Below are 22,296 nucleotides of genomic sequence, written 5' to 3' on the forward strand. Positions count from 1 at the left end.
TCTAACGTGCTGGACAACTGGTCTTCCTGTTGCACCACTATTCTTTTCAACTGCTTCAGGCAGATTGCTCTGGTTTCTCCAGCACAGGAAAGACATGGCTATCAAGGTGGTTGACGTCTACAAACTCAAGCTCCTCACTTTCCCCAGAACCGAGTGAGCTCCAGGGGGCGAGACGGCTGCAACAGACCCAGATGGGCCAGCTCTGGGCAGCAGCCACCACCCGTGCATCCTTCATTAGCAAGGGCATGAGGATGCCGCAAACCAGCAGCAGCCACTTCCTCTCCACCCCCTCAAAGGCCAGCACGACTGCTGGCAGAGCTGCGGCACGAGGCGGCTGGCGGGCTGCAGGAAAGAAGTGGGGAGCTACTAGTCTAAATTTTTCATTTCACTTGTTTATTTCCTCCGCTGCAGCCCTCTGTAGGAAAATCATTTTCTGTATAAACAAATTCATCAAGTTAACTTATTCAAGGATGGAAATAACCGGTATCACATAGCATTTTGCAAAACAAAATTGCCACTGTTGTAGTCCACTGCGTAGACGCAAACTGCTCCGGCAATTCAGCCCCAGCACTAACACAACCCAAACCCCCTATTACCTTCATCACTGCATATTCAATTTACATAATTATTCTGCTATGCTATTCAGAATTTACATGTAGCCGTATGCATTCTCGTTATCCTTGATTCAAGGATGCTATTTCCTTGTAGACGTAACTGAACAAGGAGACCACAATTGACATACTCAATTCATCTGACCAATAGCAACAATGTGGCTTGACAAAATAATGGTTTGGTTTGTTAATTTATTTAACATCTCAATGCAATTATCCTATGTTTGGACAGCCAATCCTGAAAGACCATCAACAACCGGAAAGCTTCTGGGGACGGTCCTTGCCACACTTCATTGTAAATCAGACAGTGGTCACACACATGGTGATAGCTTAGCCAAGCCAACGGAGGTGCTAGCAACTTTCCACCGCCTCCCCTCCTGCAACATCACCCCCAAACATAGCCTGCTAATAAGTCTCTGCACACACACCCCATCAGGTTCCTGTCACTTCGACATCTTTACACACATCAATGTGCTCTAGTCAAGGAGACTCAAACCGTTGACGCTTCACAACTCTTAGCTCTCGAGGGGACAGCCAGTGGGGACCAGCAGGGTGAGGGAAAGAGCTATCCTTTCTTCCCGAGCCTACAGAAAGAGCATGTGCAGGCCCCATGCAGTAAGCTGTGCTAAACACTCACAGAGACCCTAACTCACGCTCAGGATGACAGCGGCTGGCCCACCCTAGAGACAGCCTTCCCCGAAAGCTCTCTGGGCCAAGAATGGATCTGTAGCTCCACCGAGGAAAGGCTGCACGCCCAGCGTTGACCAAACTGGATACCCACGGTTGTCAGGAAGGTGCTGCCTGGGTCACTGTGACATACAGCATCTCCAAACCTACCGCCAGAGTGCTCCACAGCAGGCTGGGTGTGCTCAAGCAAACTGTAGACACGGGGCCTGCCTGATCAGACTAGGGCTGAGGAAGGTGGCTGCAAATCTCTGTCAGAATCCCAGAATGATTCTATGCCGTTTCACAATTAGGTGAAAAGATAGGAAGAAAAGAAAGGAAAAAGGAAAAGAAAAGGAACTGCGATGAAAATTGACACCAAATGTTGGTGATGCATCCATCTCTAAGGTCCAGAAAGCCTCTTTGGCACACACAGCTATAGCTGAAGAGGAAAGGACCATCTTCCTCACAGTAGGGTTTGACTTCTGGGAGACACAGGCATGCACCTCCTCACACCAAAGCACACCATTTACACTCAGGCAGTCATATGCTCCGAAAACAAACCAGCCGGTGAGACGGAAGTCCTCAGCTGCGTCTGTCTCACTCATCACCATCCCGACACTCACCTACAGACAAGCAGGTCAGAAAATGCCTCTCTAAAGAATGTAAAGGTTCTGTAATGAGTTGTGGGCTTTCACCAGGAGAAAGTGTTCTCAGCAAAGAAACTAGATGCTGAGGGATCCAAGCCAGACTGCAAATACAGAGTTATCAATAAGTCTGAATTATTGCATATACTCGGTTACCTGGACACCATAAAAGACATTCGTGGCAAAAAAAATAGATGATTATGATACACACCATCAACACATAGCATAATCATGGGTTTGAGCTATCAAGATAGTCTCACTACCATCTCTCTGTGTGCTGGTATGCCTGCACACACACGTACATACAATAGAGTCCACCAACAAAAGGCTACAGTTAGTCATCACAGAAAGTGTAAGGCAATGACACATTTGAGTATGTGTGCAGACAAATGTTTACATGTGCACACAGGCCAGAGGGTGGAGCATGTTTTCTATCCGAGTGTGCAAACAGGCTCAGATTAACCAAGTCTGGCAATACTTCCATCTGGAAACTATATTTCCTAACATGAGCCATATTCTGAAAAATAGATTCAGATGTTTGGAACTGGTTCAGAACAGTTGTTAGAAATGTTCAGAACAAATGAAAAAAATTAGTCTTCAATGTCGTCTCTCAGATTTTCTTACCAAATAAATATGCCTTCTAGGGGGTCAGAGAGTTGGTGGGGAGTACAGGGCAAGGAGGCTCCTTCCTGGTTCCTTAAAGTCCCCACTGTTTGCCCTTGAAGCCACATCTGATGATGAGTGGTACTGGGTTTCTCCCACACGCCCCACAAGGACTTCAACCTGCCGTGAAGACTTACCCTGCCAAGCAGACACAATTAATCCTCTCTCAGAGGCTGGAAATGGTGCTGACATGCTTAGAGCCTTCCTATCAGTTACCCAGAGATGCTCAGAGCTCGCACGGGCTTTGCTTCCCCTGCAAGCCTTCCTATTTCCTATCAGTTACCCAGAGAGCCAAGTACAGTGCTGGTTTGTGAAAGAAGAAGTTGGCTGCTAAATAAAATCTTTTAGCCAGTACAGACACTAAATCAACAGTTCATAACAGTGGAGTCCTAAAGATTGGAATGCACAGAAACCTTCGCTTTTTACTACGTGAGTGACAGGTGTCCAAGAACGGTATGAGAATCAGCAGCCATCCCTCGCCGCTGTGCAGACCACTGCAGCCTGGGGCTGTCCGTCCTGTGGCCTCGGACTCTACCCACAGCCTACCTTGACTTTTTGCTGGATTTGGGTTTTGGTGTGACAGTTTTTGCTTTCTTTTCCTTTGGCTCTTTGGGGATCTTCGGGGCTTTTGGGGTCTTGGGCTCTTTCTTCTCCTTCGGTTCCTTCAATTCCTTCGGATCTTTTTTGACTTTCGGCCTTTTCTTTTTCTTTTTTTCTTCTTGGGACCCATCCAGCGAGTTCCTACTTAGTTCTTGGTTATCAACCCCACCAGGGAAGTCATCTTTACCAAAACTTTTACTGGGATCCCCTGCAACAATATGGTTGTTTTTCTTTTTCTTCTTTTTCTGCTGTGGCTGCTGTTCTATTGACGGCAGGTAATCGTCGCCCTTCACCAGCTGAGCGTTCTGTCCGCTGACCTGAGTCATGTCCGGCTTCTCTAGAAAGGGCTCCGACGGAGAATGCTAAGGAACACAAACGGGATTGGAATTAGTTTCTCATTCCTCAAGGAACTGAAAGTCAGTGACTGATGTTTCGGGAATTTGATTCTGTACTCAGGGAAGCAGACGCCTACAAACTAAGGGTTGTGGGATTTGCCATTCTCTTTCAGCCTGGAAACACTTGTTTAAAAGGGACGCTTTTAAGTAGGAAAATGTTACATTTTAAATACCAGTTTATTACTACAGGAAAAAAAATAGTGCAGGAAGGGAAAAGCTGTTAGAGAGCTAGACATTCTGTACCTCTTCAATCACAAGAACCAGGACGAGAAGTAAAATGTGTCTATATATGTGCATAGATACATACATACACAGACTGATGAAGTAAGAGTTAGTGTAGGGTACAGTGCAGGGAAACCCTGACATGTATTCGGGAGGTACCCAGAGAGCACATCAGAAAATATTGACAAATAGACAAGATGCTAAGAAGTCACCTGAGACCAGAGTAAATGACTGCCACACAGAGTGGCCTCACAGCCGTGACCCACAAACAGGGCAGAGCAGGCACAGCATCTACACGGCACGCTGTGGCATCTGAGGAACCTTTACATTTCAACAAAACACCTGAAAACATCCCACCTGCAACTTCCAGTCATCTTCTGCCTTTTTCCTACGCTCCTCTGATATGAGTGATTCTACGATACACCCAGCATGGGTTTAATGACCTGACCATCACCAAATTCCCCAGGTCAGATCTTTGGACTAAGACAGTGAACCTTTTGATTTCACAGGTATGGACAATGACATACTAACATGTCTGAGGAGACACAGAGCAGAGGGGAGAGGTCTACCTTACACAGACTGGACATTAACATGGGATAAACAAAGCATTATTGTGGGCAAAGGAAGAAACCCCACATTTAAGTACAAGAAATAGAAATAACATCTTAATATCATGTCTTAATTCAGCATATCCCCAGCCATATACTGAGCCTGTATGTCCATTTACCTAAACCTACAGGAAGATCTTAGTCATGTATCTCCATCTTTCAGAGAGAAACTTGAGAGTTCCAGAAGAGGATGTGACTCCCCAGAGCTCTACACAGGGGAGACCTGGATGCAGCTTTCCTCCATCCCGTGTCTTCTGAGTCCATAGCTTCTAAAATCTTTACATACAGGAATACTTCTAGGGAGGCAGCACCAAGTTTTACCCCGTCTCCCTCTGTGGCTGTTCCCAAAACAACATTTTACAAACTGAACACAGCAGCCCACTGGTCCACAGCCAGCCTTGGCTGCTCCAAAGACCGTCACATTCAATTCTTGAGTCACACCAGCAGGGAAGAAATGCCCCAGAACCCCAAGCTGAAACATTAAAATTCCAGCCCAGGCTCTATCACCAACTGCTCTCTGGAGAAGTCACTGCACTCAACCAAAGCTCAGCTTCTTCACCTGCTAAGTGAAGGACTTAAGCTCGTTTTCAGAATCTGGGAAGGTTGGGCATCTAACTTAGAGGTATAGCATTGGCCTAACACACAAGGCCCTGGGTTCGATCCCCACCACTCCAAAAAGAAAAGAACATCAACAGCAGCAACAAATTGGTATTAAGACACACACACACACACACACACACACACACACACATATAGTTGTTTTTTGACACCCAATTTTCTCTGTGTAGCCCTGGCTGTCCTGAAACCCCTTTGTAAACCAAACTGGCCTGGAACTCAGAGATCCACCTGCCTCTGCCTCCTGAGTGCTGGGGTTAAAAGCGTTTATTTCCATCACCAAACAAGGCAAATCTTAAAATACAAACTGTCCCTTCTTGGTCAAACAAAGAGGGAATAAACTCAGACAAAGGGGTGAGCACAAAGTGTGAAGAGCACACCAGTGCACACACACAACTCTTTACAGACAGACAAGATGTGGTCATAGCTACCCCAGCTTCCAGATAAGCTTAAGTCCTAGGAGGCAGAGTGGCTACCAGAAGCCACATAAGGGAAAGAGACGAGATGTGGACCTTGGCTTCCTAAAGTTAGTGTTCTTATGGTCCACGCCTCGCCTCCTGAAGCCTTACACACAGGCCTCTTCCTGGGAAGGTGAGAGTGTAATCCAGAAAGGAACTACCCAAACACCCTCATGCCCTAGTGACCTCAGCCCCCGGCATTAGCTAAATATTAGTTGATCGGACTTCAACTTTCACTACACGCAAACTGCTGAGGTTCAGGTAATTATTACATTTTTAAACATAATTGACAAGGAAAAAGACATTGCTTTTCTGCATGGGGCATAAAAATCAAACTTCCTTGGGAGAATCTAGTATTCAAAAAAAAATAGAAGAAAAGTTATTGCTTGAAAGTAAGGGAGAGTCAGAACAATAATTCCACTTGGAGCGATGAACTAACTCACTATGGGGCATGTATACTCATCTTCAACCTGCATGGCATCCACCCCAGGAGGAGATACCTGTGTCTCCCGAGAGCCTTCCCAGCACACATTTATGAATTGGAAAAAGCATTTCACACACAACACAAAAAACTGAAAATTCATCGACACACTTTAGCGTACAAATCATTAGACGCTTCTTTTAGAAATAAAGGAGGCCATATGTAAATGGCTTGGTAAAAAATTTAATCACCCACAAGGAGGGAGAAAAGTGAAGGCCCAGCACAGAAAAGTATTAATTTGTTTGCTATGCAGCGCGGGTGTTTTGGTGCTATCTGAGGAGGGCAGGAGAGGTGCTCAGGGATCTGAGTGTTTACCAGACCTGCTTCTCCTCGGCTCTTTTAGAGGGAAGCTGTTTCCGTAAACATTTAACAAAGAACAGATGGTCTGCCTTAATCATGTGGGGGATGAAAACCTGGAGCTCCCAGTAATGCCCCGACAAAGTCTCCCAGGCCCCGCTTCCCCTGCTCCCCCCACCGAGCGCATGGTACGGTCTTCTCTAATGCTATTTAATTTTGCAGCGGACATTTTCCCATCAATCCCCACTGCCTGACAGGTAATCAATGCCATTAACATCTGATATTACCATACAGGCCATTCCTACAACTTCTGGCGTATTAAAGCGAATGTCAGGGATTTTAGATACCAAGTGTATTTCACACATACAGGGCTTTCTCCGTGACACAGTTCTGTCATGCTTCCATATGCCTTCTGACACACTATGATATCTGTCCTCAGAAGTAGTGTGTTGTGGACTCTGGGGACCTAAAACAGCCGACTGATATTTAAATAAGTAAAAATGGCCCAAAGTGTGTATGTTTCGTATAAAAAAATTTAGTCATATTGTTTTTGTCCTGAGCTCTACTGCATTTGCTCTCACGACAATTAGGAAGAACAGGAGTAAGCTCTCTGTACAAAACTGGAGGGGCCAGATGCGCTCATCAGAGGTGAGCCAATGCCGACCGCAGCGCTCTGAAGTGTCACCGAAGAGGGGAAAGTGTGGTGGGGCAAAGTTGGGACGGTCTCAGGATCCAAAGCCTATCTTATCTTCTTTCCCACATTGCCTTTACTTTACTCCTCAAGTCTGAAACTGTAAGCAACATAGAGCGACACGAGTGAACAAAATCTTATCACCAACATACAACACATACAACTTCTAAAGCTCACAGGACGCCTGGGGGTGAACACATTTTCAGACGAACATGCGTTTACTTGTTTGAATTTGCACATATGCAAACAAGCACGGATTCAAAACAATGCCTGACAAAAAGGGAGAGCCACTACCAAATGGAGCAGGGATACACTACTTCTGAGGACAGACCCCAGCAGAATCAGGGAGCTCAGAAAGCAGAGAGCATCAGAGAGAGAGGACACCTGCTAAGGAAGTGACCCGCCAGCGAGGACTCAGGTCCAGCCGACGACATTTGAAATGGTTTACAAGCTACAAACTCTAATTAGTCACATGAGATGAAAATGCATTTATGATAGTTCTTTTAAAAATGACTGTGGACACATGTTTCTATCACAAACATTCTGAACTTTTGCTTTTGTTTTTCCAGTCCTTCTTGGGTCCTGGATCCTCTATACTCTTTGAAAAATTAAACCTGGTGTCAAGACTAAGGTGTTTTGCCCTTGGGCAAACAATATAAAGATTCAGAGCACTTAGCAAAGGTTCACTAAGTTCTGGAGACTTTTAGAAGGAAAGCACTTTTAAAGAAGATGCGGCAGTGGTGGCTGATACACTTACTATCAGGACTCTAATTTATTCACTCAACAATATTTGAGGAAGTTATAGAGCTGCCGGGATGTTGAGGTGGGAGGACACAGAACACTTTACTCAAGCTGAGATGAGTGTCTGTTTGTCTCTGTCCCCACCTTGTGTGTGTGTGTGTGTGTGTGTGTGTGTGTGTGTGTGTGCACGCACAAGTGTGCGCATATCTTTCTGTCTATCTGTCTGCCTGCCTGCTTGTTTTTTAACTTTTGTTTTGGGTACAAGGTCTTGCAAATTGCTCAGGCTGGCCTTGAACTTGTGATCCACCTGCCTCAGTCTTTTGGGTACCTGGGATTACAGGTGAGTGCTGCCAGGCCTGAATCTAAAAGCAAACAGATTCACCACATAAACAAAACCCATAAGAGCTACAGATTTGCAGGCAGCCATGTTGAAGATGCTGCAGATCAGATGCACAATCCTGAGCCTCCTGAGTCAGTCCCAGGCCTAGGGAGCTGTAGAAGAGCAGCCCTACAGCACTGGGTCTCTCCCACTCAGTTGCCCTGAAGGACACAGCAGAGCCAGATGCCAGGAGCACTGAAGCTTTCCTCCACACCTGGAGCACAGGGTCCTCATCCTCTGCTCTCTGGCTGTCTTGCTCATCACCCAGTGCCTTTGGCTTTCTTTTCTTTCCTGTATCTTCTAACCCTGACCAGGGCTGGATACTGCTCTATTCTGTAGCAATGGGGGTTCCTGAGAGTCAGGAGCTCACAGGCCTCTCCTGTTCAGCTAACAGTCCTGGGGTGCTGGACAGGGCACTATATGGACCGACACATCCTAGCAGCGGGGGAGGGGCGGGGGTGGACAACAAGTTGTGAAGCTGTCCCAGGGCACCGCACTGAGTCGTTTCCCGTTCAACCACTTGCTGTTAGTTAGTTAGTTAGTTAGTTAGTTAGTTAGTTAGTTAGTTAGACATGCTTCGAGCTCCGCTAGGTCATGTACATGTCCTCTCTCTTCAGCCTTGGAACAGCCTAGCTTCCCCCGAGAAGCGCCGAAACAGGCTGGGCACTGCCAAGACTGTGTCCCTCAGCTAGAAGGGTGGCTGTGCGGTCCAGCTCTGCTGTGGCCACCATTCAAACCCAAGCCGTGAAGACTGTGGTTCTAAAACCCTAGCTAGCCCTGGCCTATCTGATGGATGGCTTTTAATTCAATACGAATTTGAAATTTTTGCTTCAAAGGGTCAGGGGAGAACTGGAGTTTGGTTCTGAGCCACAGCTTAGAGTGTTACCGAATATTACTAACTTTTTGCCCAGATACGTAATTGGAGGTGGGCGCTGCTATTCTTCCTGAGTCTCAGAGTAAACAAACTCCACCTCTATTGCTCTGGATGTCCCTGTCTGCTAGAACTGTTGTTCAACTTAGTAATGAGATGGAACATTCCACGGACTATTTCAGTTCCGTCAGGACCAGGAGAAGACAAGTTTGCTTCCTGCCTCCCTGCCCTGCCTTGAAAAAGCCCCCAAACCCTGAAGAATAGGCAGCATGTGTTCCATTCAACCCGCTGCACTGCGGGGACTCCGAGCCCATTCTTTCCTCTGCCTTGTAAGTCAATTGCTGTGTCTTAGGGAAAACAGCAGATAAAATCACAGGCTTACATTTAGGGAATACAGAGTTGAACCAGCCTGCTCATCTGCGCGCGCGCGCGCGCACACACACACACACACACACACACACACACACACACCTAAGGTACGAAGTAAATTGATAGTAAACTGAACATGGTGTTGAGGTGTCTCCATTGCTTCATAAATGCTTGGGAAAATTAGCTTAGTCATTTATGTGAAACTTGAGTGATGTTCTCCCATGTGATGGCTGCTCAAAATTAGTGTGCGGGTGACCGGAATTTCTGCGTCTTGACCGTCTCCTTCCCACCAAGCACAGGGAGGCCGTAGGAAAGACACAATACAACCACACTTAAAGGCCTATGGGGAAGCCCAGATGTTTGCATCTTAATGAAAAAATAATAACAATTAATATTTTTTTAAAGGCCTGTGTCAGTAAACGTGAATAATTCCTTGTGTTGCTTGGACCACAAGAGCAGGGAAGAACGCATGCCTGATGTCCTATAAGAGTGACATGCTAGGGTCATGTCCACAACTGATCAAGGCACCTCTGGCCTCTCATAAGGAAACCAGAATGACGAGACTGTGAGGGAACTCTGAGTCGGTTTTGCATTGAGACCCTTCTTCTGAATCTCTAAACTGCTTACAGCAGGAATACCAGGTGCTGAATGAAGAGTTCTTTCTAGAAGCAAGCTGGCAAAAACACGTCTGCGGTGTCTTACTGCTAGCCCTCATGAAGCCTGCCTCTCCCTTTCTTGTCCTCTCTGCCCTCCCTGGGCAAAGATACCTTGTTAGCATCCATGAGAGAGAATCTGCACCTTCTCACGCCACTTCAGCACTGAAGCCCTCACTGTTCCCAAACCTGTGTCAAGAGCTGGAGTCTGACCACAGATATGCACTCCCCCAAACTACCCGGGCTGCCAGGGATCGAACATTTGATCTTGTGTGTGTCTTCAACAGTGCTTCCAGGTCAGTCAAGATATTTCATACACAGACAAGACACTGAGGAACTCCAATCACAGACAATGAAGGTGGAGGTCAAACTCACGCTTTTTAAAAAAGAAATTAATTCAGCTCAATAAACTCTGCCCTTCAGGTGACTGTGTGCTTTGCCATCCTGTGCACTCAACAGCAAGTTTGATCCTCAAAGTGGAAAAGTATAGGGTCTGGCTCCAGAAAGCCAACTTACACTGCTTACATGTGTTATTTAAATAGCAAAATAGTAAAAGCAACTTACTCTGTTATTCCTATGGCTTTAAAAACTCAAACATCAAACACTGACAGCAGGTCCCTCTCTAACACTGAGTGATCCCAGGGGTTTTTGCAGAACTGGGAATAGAACCATCTTTGAAAAGGGGGAAATTAAAGGAATTTAGGGATAAAGTTAATTTATGTACTTTTGGCAAGTTTTCCACGATGCAGAGACTGGGAACGTAGCATGTTTAGTTGACAATAAAGGCTTAATGATAGACTACTCTGGTCTATAAAAACTCATTCGCATAGCATCTGTGGGAGGCAGCGTTCAAAGCCTGCCCCTTTATCTCCCGGTGTGGCAGGATCTGTGTCCAGCCGAAAGTTAAGGGATATCACAGGTCTGGTCAAGGTGGGAAATCATGGGGTAGGGCTCCCTCAAAGGGGCAATTATCCTAGGCAAGCCTGAGTCCAATCAGGGAGGCTTTTAAAGAGGAGAGAAGACTCCTTCCAAGCTGTGAAGGAGCCGGTGGCCAGGGTGGAGGGGAAACCACAGGCATGACTGGCAGGCAGCCTCCAGGAGCTAAGGGTGACCTCCAGTGACACGCAGCAAAGCTGAACTGGGCAGCCCAGAATGACTCTGCCTAACATGGACAGACTTGGTGATCAGGATTCCAGGAGACCTCGGGTCTACGTGCTAGAGGGCCTGGAGCAGTGGGGTGGGCTCGGCCGAACCAAGCCCAGACCCCAACCTAACAACATGCTGAGGAGGAAGAGGATGTGGCTAGAAGCCATGAAGTTTGTGGTAACAGGTCACACGGCAATCCGTGCATTGAAATAAATGCCTACCATAAGAGCTTCTCATTCTACTCTGAATGGTTTTGGGTTTCTCTCCCTGAGGACCCTTCTCCCGTGAGGTAGCTGACACACGGAGAGCACGGCGGAGCTTCCCTATGTCTTTGCAAAGAGGCAGTGCTGACTGTGTCACTGGGTATCGCCATGCAGTCTCTGATGTACAGATGGGAAGACAGGATGCATCCAAAGGGGACACAAATTCATCCCAAGTCACACACACTGAAAGGAGGCAGGACTGGAAGCTGGCAGTCTCCACAAGGTCCACACTCCCAACCATGATACCTACCAATTCATCACTGAGTGTGGGTCAAGAATCCCACTAGCTCCTCCAAGAGGCGGGAAGAGCAGGGTGTAAGGACCACCTGCACAGGGCTGGGGAGAGGCCAGTGGTTCCCACCACACCAGCTACAGTGTCACGCAGAGATTTTTTAAAGAAAATCTTCATTTTCACGTTAACGCACGCACACAGGCGTGCGTGCGTGTATGCGGGAAATATTAAAGGCTCCTGATACTTAAACTTACTTTTAAAGAAAGTTTACTGCACATTAGAAAGGGTCTGTTAAACACTTAGAGGGGATGACGTCCCCATGACTCCTTCCAGCTGAAATCACACACAAAACAGAAGATACCAAAGCAATTAAGTATTTTATAAACACTGCTGAGGGGTCAAAGGGGGGAGGTTCATTCACTGACTAATAATGCAGTAATAAACAAACAGCAATGTTATGCAACTGAGAAAATTATTATAATTGAATCTACACAGCTGGGCAAGTCGAGAGGCTGGCTGTGTAGCTCACAATGTTTTGTGTGGGTGGGTTTGTACTTTGGAATTGTTTGGAATTGAGTCCTTCTTAGTTAGAGTCAAGATCCTGCTCTCTTCTCTGAATACAACCCCACCACTGCAAGAGCAGGAGAGAGTCACCTACCGAAATGCCCCACTAATTAGCTGCTATTTTTACAACAGAGAAATAAATGTGAGCGTGAACGGGAGGCAGCTAAACTCCGCTGAGATGCTCTCGTTGCAGACCTGGAGAGGTGTCATCTTTGCGAATGGCAAAATGAATAATGAATGACGGTGACATGTTAGCACGTTGGGAAAAAAGGGGCTCAGAACAAACCGGCTCTTCACATTTTCATATTTAGCGGCACGGCATTCTCGAGTTTACATCATACTTTGAAGTTCTCCCATTGTAGGATTTATATCTTTGGCAACAAGAGCCCACCAGCAGACAGGCAGAGTAAGCGCCCCCAACTACACATTTCAATTTAAGCTGAAGCGTCAGCTAGGAACAGGAGAGTCACTGGTGTATGTCCCCTTGAACTGTTGAAATCAGCACTGTACTCTTGGGTACGAGGAACGTGGGGGGCCCACAGCTGTTCTATCAATCAAATGCAGTCTCCATGCAAGCCGTAACAGAAGCAAGGTTCTTTCAGGAGATCTTTGAGAGAGGTGCTGTCCTGAGTACCCCTGGAAAGTCTTCTTAATTAAAGGCTAACTCAGAACAGAATTTGTGGTCTTTGTCATGTTCCCATTTGCATAAAATCTAACTAAGTTCTAACTCAAATGGCTGATTAGCTAACTATGAGGGCAGAGGAACACATGTATCTTCAACAGGCACACATTTTACATCAATGATATCTATTTTTATGAGATAAAAGTACTAAAGCTTTAATGGTGGCAATTAAAACAGCCCAGAGTTTGAGCAGCTCGATGGCTGAGTCACAGACCTTTTACCTATAATGGGACCCATTATAACTCTGCACTCAGTCTGAGGGAGTAAAAGAGGAACAGATTTTAAATACGGTTATAAAACAGCAGTACCCTCTGGGCCAAGCTGCCGGAGTTTAAACAGCTGTGAAGTTAGCCTGGCCTCAGGACCAACATCCACTAGGCAACTTCCTTTAGATTGCTTAGATACTGGCCTCTATCTGAAAATACTTAACACCGAGTAATTGATTTCTACGTTAACTTTACTACTATGTGTAAAATATATTACTTCAGGTGGTTTCTGACAGGCTATCTTCATTTCTGCCTAAAATATCAACACCTGTGTTCTAATGTTCTCATTTACAATATAAACTAAAGGGAGAAAGGAGACAAAGAAGATAATATTCTCATTAAAAAGGGTGTGTAGGCAATATTTACGCATACTATTAAATAATATTTTCAAGGTAGTTTGGCATTGTTGGGTTAAAGATGTTAAAATAAGCATTTGTAAGACAGGGTGAGGAAGTAAAGAGAATTTAAGAGGGAAGTACGAATGAAGTTTCTCAGACAAGCAAAAACAAAATTAATCTGAAGATCAACGAAGATACATCAGAGTTGGAAATCTAAATGAAGCCTTCCCGTAAAATGCACTTTTCCCACTACAGAAGCAAAACTTGGGTGAGAAAGGGAAGGGAGGTATATCCAACGCACAGCATATACTTACATGAGAACGTCCTAACGTAACACAGTGCCAAGGACAATGAACACTCAAAGGTGCCAAAGGAAAACTCCGAGAGGCACCCACAGGCTATTAGTTTCTCCTGCAGGAACTTACATCTTTTTGTTTTGTTTTTTTGAGACAGGGTTTCTCTGTAGCTTTGGAAGCTGTCCTGGAACTAGCTTTTGTAGATCAAGCTGGCCTCAAACTCAGAGATCTGCCTGCCTCTGCCTCCCGAGTGCTGGGATTAATCTTTTAATCCAATACAAGGTGTTATAAAATGGTACCTCATAGCTATCTCACTATGTCCAGAACAATAATGCTTAGGAAGACAAAAAAATCATTCTGGTCGTGAACTGAAGCCCAATGTCCCTAACAAATTAACCTCAGAGACGGGAGGTGAAACACAAGGCAGAGGATGCCCCAAAGTTGTCCAGCCTGCGCTGCAGCAAAAGATATCAAATGCAGTCAAGAGCCTGTAGGTGGGGAAGGCTCACCGGGAAGAATTCTAGTGAGAACTGGGAGGCTGGATACTGGCCTTGGGACATCAGGACAAGGAAGACTTCAGGCATCCAGATTCTTCCCAGTAAACACAAAAGAGCCAGGGGCACTCAGCAGAACCAGGAGTCAGGGGCCAGGGCATAGCTGATAAACACCAGCAGGTGCCCAGGGCCTTAGAAACCTTAAACACAGCCAAGACGGTCCCTATTCTGGTCTCTCCAACATAGAGAACCCTTACAGCAATTCTTTAAAGTAGTGGTTTAGAAGCCTGCCTCGGGGAGTAATTTAGATAATATCTCCTCCAAACTGATCCACCAACTTCGTAATGTGCCTCTTGCATGGCCAGCCCTCCCCACCTGCCCAGCCCTCATGGGGCCTCACACTAACTATGTCAGGTGTTTACTGAACCTCTTGACGCATCTTCCTCCCACTCAGCCTGCTTCTCCGTTCCCCTGTAGAGAGGAGTCCTTGAAAGAGCAACGACATTTGCTGTCTTCACTTCCTCTCCCCCAGTGCTCTAACCACATTAATATTCCACGAAGCTGCTCCCACCAAGGTGACCCCACCCCTAGCGGCTGGCTCCTCAGCTCACCTGACCTACTGGCAGCAGCCCACACAGCTGCTCACTGCTGCTTCTTCGGGAGACAGCTGATGGCCCTTTCCCCTCCTTCCTCGCACTTTCTGCCTGGCTTATCTTCCTCACCTGTCATTTCTGCAGTGCCCCAGGCCTGAAGTCCCCTCCTCTCGCCCATGCCTCTAAGTCGGCATGCTACCTCTCTCTGGGTGTTTCGTGAAGTCCCTCCTCCAGCTCAGACCTCTCCCTGAACTGTGGGCCTCTTCGTCTAATGTCCATTTGGTCATGGCCACAGTCATCTCAGTCCTGATTCTGGATTCTCTACTCATCTCAGGGACCTCAAATTGTGACTCAACCGGCAAGCCAGAAAGTTAGCAAGCTCCTTGTCTCTTCCCTAAGTCTTAACTTCCGTACTTCGTCCATCTATAACTGACTGATTCCATGTTCAGCAAGGAGGGCGCACGCCCTAACTGCCTCTCCCAGACCTGGAGAGCAGCCTGGCCTGCGGATGCGCCTCTTCAGCTTTTCTCCTCTACTAGCCTTGCCCTCTCTCCGAGTCCATCTGCGATAGTCTCAGTGAGCCCAGAAAGGTACAAATCGGACTGTGGCGTATCTCTCTTGACCTCCATCTCATCCACAGTCAACTCTCAAGTCTTTATGAAGGCCGGAAGTGGTTTGGCCTCCTACCGTGATGCTAAAGTCCCCACGATTCCCCCCTTTTCTCTCTACCAGGAAATCTATTTCTTGTCTATCAGCAAAAGATCCTTCCACCTCAGGGCCTTTGCACGAGCTGCCTCTGCCCTTAGAGCACTTCACACTGCCTGTCACGCTGGGCGTGGCAATGTACCTTATAATCTCAGCACTTGGGGGGGGAGGGGAGGCAGGAGGACGAGGGAAAGGCCAGTCTTGGCAACATATCAAGTCTGATGCAAGCCTGGGTCACATGACACCCAGCCCCTCAAAATACAACAAACAGACAAAACACAGTGTGTGTCCCCCCCCATCCTTTCTTTCAAGCAGGACTATACTACAATGAACAAGACAGATGCTGACCCTTTTTAGTTTCAGCAGCATGGTAAAGGAGTACCTTCCCATCCAAGCCTGACCACGTGGCCTCCATCCCTGGATCCCACCTTGGAAGAAGAGTCCCACAGATGCACTATAGCACCCACGCACGCACACACTCATACATCATACAGACCCATGACAATAACAAGCTAATGTCTAGAGGGGCAGGTGTAGATCGGCAGGTAAAAGTGTTTGCTACGCATGCAAGCCTGAAGACCTGAGCCTCGACCTCTGGAACCCACAAAAAAAGTGAAAGAGGAGAACCAAGGCCACAACATTGTCCTCTGACTCCCACATGGTGTGAACGAACACACACACACCGTGGATACCTATGTATAATAAATAAAGTGACTATCTGGTGCTTAGTATTTTTCCAACATTTCTACAGATTTGACAGTCTTCAAAACCTCAAGTGGGGGCCGGCACTGCTCCGCTGCCCTGAGCTGTGCCTGTCACCAACCCCCCTTCCCTCACTCATCCTGTCTTGGATGTGTACCTTCACTGTCTCTTAGGTTTAGACAGTGCTCAGGACTTCATTCACCACAGGGCCGAGCCAGGTGCTCATCTCCCGAGGACTCCAGCTTCCTGTTCATGTCTCAAGAGCAGCATGCCAAAACTCAGCCACCTCCCTCAGCTAAGCCTGACTTTCCAACCTGGGTTAGTATCTGGGTGCCTGACCCAGACAGCAATCTTCCTTCCTCGCCCTTCCTGGCTACAGCTACTAGTGGTTAACACTTTCCTCCCCGAGTCCTGGTGGCCACGTCTCTGCCGCATTTCTCCAATCTTGGGCTGGACAGAACTGTTCCTCATCTCCTAGTTTTAAAGCCCCTTGAATCTTTCCAAATGACCATTCCCAAGGTGAACGGACTACGCTTTTGCACAATCCACCTCGGGCTCCCTGCCGGCTACACTTGAGACAGACTCCCTCGGCATGAAGGGGGTCAAGCCCTTCCCTGTGCCACCCTTCCAGCTGGCCCTCTGCCTCTTCACCCCTCACTGGCTCTGCCATGCCCTTCATCTGCAGTCACACAAAGGCACTTTCCCCATCTAGAGCTTGGATGGATGATGCCTCCTTCCCTCTCCGCTAAGCCATATGCAGTCTCCAACACTCAGTTTCAGCATGGCTTATTCGTGGGGCGTTCCCTCCTGATCTGTATAGGCAGAGGCACGGACCTCTCATCATACTGCGTGACCACTGACATCCTCTGATCCTCTGCTCTCCGAAGGGCAGGGGCATGAGACACAGACACGCATCCCAGCAAGAGTGAATGCATGTGCGTGTATGTGTTCGTGTGTGTGTGTGCATGCCAGGAGCATGTCACATGCTCTTGGCAACTCTGGTGCCCAGCACAGTGATGGAGGAGGGATGTGACATGTAAATGCAGACCCAGTTTACCAGCTGGGGCGAGGCCGTGTGGCCACATCTATCTGCTCGAGTCTGAGCGCCATGCTCGGTCCTGTCTGCTAAGCCTCTGCATTGCCCTTTTACTTGGCTCAAGCATCACCTTTCTCCCAGTCCGGCAAATCATTTGGTTGCATCATCAACGTATCAATTCCTACATACGGCTACATTTAGTTTCTGTCATAGCAGACCAACCGCTAAGTGTTAATTTTTTTTAAGTTTTATTTTTTTTAAAGGAAAAAAAAAGCTTCTTTCATACCCGTATTTCTGGTTCTTGTAAAGAGAATGGCACATTGTAAATGAGCAATTATGTTGGCTGGCGAATGAACGGATGGCTAGAAATGGAACAGATGAGCGCCCTGCATGAAAGACTTGACAGAGAACTCCACACAGGAAGCACGGTCGCTGCCATCCTGGAGAGACAAGCTGCCTGGACAGAGATCCAGAATGGGTCTCGGGATTTCATCTCCAGAAGCAAGCTACAGACCTTTCTGCCACGGAGCTAAACGACCATGTACATACTTTTATTAATACAAAAATGGCTTCTGATTGACTTTACTGTGTATGACTTTAGGATGAACTTTCAAAGGAGCTGGGAGGGTGCAGCGCAAGGATCAGCGATGGAGCATTTATCTAGCAAGCCCCAGGTTCCACTCTCCCAGGAGCTCCTGCGCACACCCCTCCCCCACAGGACTCTGAACCGTGAAGCACTTCCTTGATCACTTCAGCAGAAGGGTAAGGCTGTGTGAGAATGGCCACACGTGCTGCTCTCGGGCTCTGGCCACCACAGCCATCCCCGGGTGGGGGTGGGGTGATGACTTCCTGGAGCCCAGCAGCAGCATGCTCAAGGCAGAGCAGGGACAGGAGCAGAACAGGACTGACTGGGAGCTTCAGCCCAGAGGCCATGCTGGGGTCACAACACATTGAATCCTTTTCCCGGGCTCAAGAGTTTAGCTTACATCCATGAAGCACACCGTCACACCTACCCTAAACTCCAGTGTAGCCCACCAGGTCACCTCGGGTCCCTTCCACTCCAGAAAACAAAGATAAACCTTGGACTCCCCCCATCCCAAAGTCCTCCAAACTACTTGCTAGTTGACACAAAAAGCATGGCTGTCTTCTTGTCCTATCTTTTCTCCACTCTTACAGCCACTGCTATTTTGCCAAGGCCAGTGTCACCAGCTGCCTGGGTTCTTGAACCAGCCCAGCCCAAAGACAGGCCACAAGAGTAAATTCACACCACACATCAAAGTCTCGGTAAAAACAAACAGCAAAAAAGCCTTTTTGTATGAAATGCTACTTGTTGAAATCACAGTCAAATGTGTGTTAAAATATTTTGTGGATATATGGACACAAATAAAATATACAATTACATTTGCCTGTCCAACTTTGCCCAGCCTGCTCCCACAGGACAGCAGTGCCCAAGACCACTCCAGCTCTGGTGCTAGCCTCACCCTGGAGTCTCATCTCCTCCCACCCCCTCCCTGAGGCTACCACACTGCTGCCATGGAACCTTGGCTCTGGGATCAAACCAGCCATCTGGAGATCAGCAGTGACCCTTCTCTGCAGAGGGATATCCCTGAGACCACTCTTTCCCTGCACTCCAAAACACCTTGCTGATAAGCATACCACATATCTGAGACAGACTCCACCCGTGAGCGTGATGGTGAAGGCAATGGGCACTAGCCCTGACCACACTCCGATCAGAATACAGCAGTAGGTATACAAGCAGAAATAGGGTACCGTAGCGAGAGCAGCTATAACAATATAGCGTTAGCTGTGACAGTAATTTACAGGCAGCTACTATACTGTGGGCCACGCACACTGCCTGCATCCCCTTAACCCTCTAATGACACTTTTAGTTAGGTCCACATACAATTGTCATCTAAGAGGGGAGAAACAGAGACCAAGAGAAATGCCATAGTTCTACCACAGCTCACTAAGTGGCACCCAGGGCTCCAATGCCATGTTCTTCAGCCCTGTTAGGCTGCCATGCCTGGTGAACAGCAGGAAGTGGTCACTGCCCAGACAGTGCTGACTGAATCAGTCAACAGCCTAGATCTGCATTTGCTGGGAAGGCGGGCACAGCATTGCAGAGGGAGAGGTTTCTAATTAGGGGTGCATGCTCTAGACCGAAGGCTCTGGAGGGAAAACATTCTAAAAACAACAACTGGTTCACCAGGCCAAGGAGATGTGGAAAGCGCTAGAGCTAGGGGAGGACCGGGCTTGGCTCACTCCTGGTCCAGCCAGCTGTCCCTCAACACTAGCATCTCTGTGTAAAGACATCAGACATCTCTGGCAGGAACCCTCAGGCAGAGCTCTGCCAGGGCAGGCTAAGGGCTCCTGACGATTCTGCCCACTCACTTAACACATGCACACATCTTGCTTTCAGGAAAGTCATGAGATAAAAACGTAATGGTTTATCTCCACTGTTACCTTAGTGAGATCTGGAGTCACCACTGGGTATGTTTGTGAGAAGGGGAGACACGCCCTGAATGTGGGCAACAGCATCCCACAGACTGGGGCTAAACAAAAAGAGGGGAAGGGGAAATGGGGGGAAAAATCAAACTAAGCATCCCCCACCTCATTTGTTGACTGTGGAGATTATATAATCAACTGACTATGTCACCCACTGGCATACCTTCCCTGCCATGACACACTGCATCCCCACCTTCCCTGCCATGACACACTGCACCCCCACCTTCCCTGCCATGACACACTGTATCCCACACCTTCCCTGCCATGACACACTGTATCCCACACCTTCCCTGCCATGACACACTGTATCCCACACCTTCCCTGCCATGACACACTGCATCCCCACCTTCCCTGCCATGACACACTGTATCCCCACCTTCCCTGCCATGACACACTGCATCCCCACCTTCCCTGCCATGACACACTGTATCCCCACCTTCCCTGCCATGACACACTGCATCCCCACCTTCCCTGCCATGACACACTGCATCCCCACCTTCCCTGCCATGACACACTGCATCCCCACCTTCCCTGCCATGACACACTGTATCCCCACCTTCCCTGCCATGACACACTGCATCCCCACCTTCCCTGCCATGACACACTGCATCCCCACCTTCCCTGCCATGACACACTGTATCCCTACCTTCCCTGCCATGACACACTGTATCCCCACCTTCCCTGCCATGACACACTGTATCCCACACCTTCCCTGCCATGACACACTGTATCCCCACCTTCCCTGCCATGACACACTGTATCCCTACCTTCCCTGCCATGACACACTGTATCCCCACCTTCCCTGCCATGACACACTGCATCCCCACCTTCCCTGCCATGACACACTGTATCCCCACCTTCCCTGCCATGACACACTGCATCCCCACCTTCCCTGCCATGACACACTGCACCCCCACCTTCCCTGCCATGACACACTGTATCCCACACCTTCCCTGCCATGACACACTGTATCCCACACCTTCCCTGCCATGACACACTGTATCCCTACCTTCCCTGCCATGACACACTGTATCCCACACCTTCCCTGCCATGACACACTGTATCCCACACCTTCCCTGCCATGACACACTGCATCCCCACCTTCCCTGCCATGACACACTGCACCCCCACCTTCCCTGCCATGACACACTGCATCCCCACCTTCCCTGCCATGACACACTGCACCCCCACCTTCCCTGCCATGACACACTGTATCCCACACCTTCCCTGCCATGACACACTGTATCCCACACCTTTCCTGCCATGACACACTGTATCCCCACCTTCCCTGCCATGACACACTGCATCCCCACCTTCCCTGCCATGACACACTGCACCCCCACCTTCCCTGCCATGACACACTGCACCCCCACCTTCCCTGCCATGACACACTGTATCCCCACCTTCCCTGCCATGACACACTGCACCCCCACCTTCCCTGCCATGACACACTGTATCCCCACCTTCCCTGCCATGACACACTGCACCCCCACCTTCCCTGCCATGACACACTGTATCCCCACCTTCCCTGTCATGACACACTGTATCCCCACCTTCCCTGCCATGACACACTGTATCCCACACCTTCCCTGCCATGACACACTGTATCCCACACCTTCCCTGCCATGACACACTGTATCCCTACCTTCCCTGCCATGACACACTGCATCCCCACCTTCCCTGCCATGACACACTGTATCCCCACCTTCCCTGTCATGACACACTGCATCCCCACCTTCCCTGTCATGACACACTGTATCCCCACCTTCCCTGCCATGACACACTGTATCCCCACCTTCCCTGCCATGACACACTGCATCCCCACCTTCCCTGCCATGACACACTGTATCCCCACCTTCCCTGCCATGACACACTGCATCCCCACCTTCCCTGCCATGACACACTGCACCCCCACCTTCCCTGCCATGACACACTGCATCCCCACCTTCCCTGTCATGACACACTGTATCCCCACCTTCCCTGCCATGACACACTGCACCCCCACCTTCCCTGCCATGACACACTGTATCCCCACCTTCCCTGTCATGACACACTGCATCCCCACCTTCCCTGTCATGACACACTGCATCCCCACCTTCCCTGCCATGACACACTGTATCCCTACCTTCCCTGCCATGACACACTGCACCCCCACCTTCCCTGCCATGACACACTGCACCCCCACCTTCCCTGTCATGACACACTGTATCCCCACCTTCCCTGCCATGACACACTGCATCCCCACCTTCCCTGCCATGACACACTGTATCCCCACCTTCCCTGTCATGACATACTGCATCCCCACCTTCCCTGTCATGACACACTGTATCCCCACCTTCCCTGCCATGACACACTGCATCCCCACCTTCCCTGCCATGACACACTGTATCCCCACCTTCCCTGTCATGACACACTGTATCCCTACCTTCCCTGCCATGACACACTGTATCCCCACCTTCCCTGTCATGACACACTGTATCCCTACCTTCCCTGCCATGACACACTGTATC

The 22,296-nt window shown here is 48.5% G+C and overlaps 1 protein-coding gene across 7 annotated transcripts in view; it reads right to left on the bottom strand.

The window, feature by feature from the left end:
• Positions 1-22,296, bottom strand: part of Chd7 (chromodomain helicase DNA binding protein 7) — a 179,626-nt gene that overhangs the window by 74,350 nt on the left and 82,980 nt on the right. For all 7 annotated transcript variants that reach the window (XM_075967014.1, XM_075967015.1, XM_075967013.1 and 4 more), the window contains exon 3: positions 3,131-3,546. In XM_075967014.1, coding sequence (XP_075823129.1) covers positions 3,131-3,546 — 416 coding nt within the window. The remainder of the gene's footprint in view (positions 1-3,130; positions 3,547-22,296) is intronic.

This window comes from Microtus pennsylvanicus, chromosome 3, assembly GCF_037038515.1.
Source record: "Microtus pennsylvanicus isolate mMicPen1 chromosome 3, mMicPen1.hap1, whole genome shotgun sequence".
Lineage (NCBI taxonomy): Eukaryota > Metazoa > Chordata > Mammalia > Rodentia > Cricetidae > Microtus > Microtus pennsylvanicus.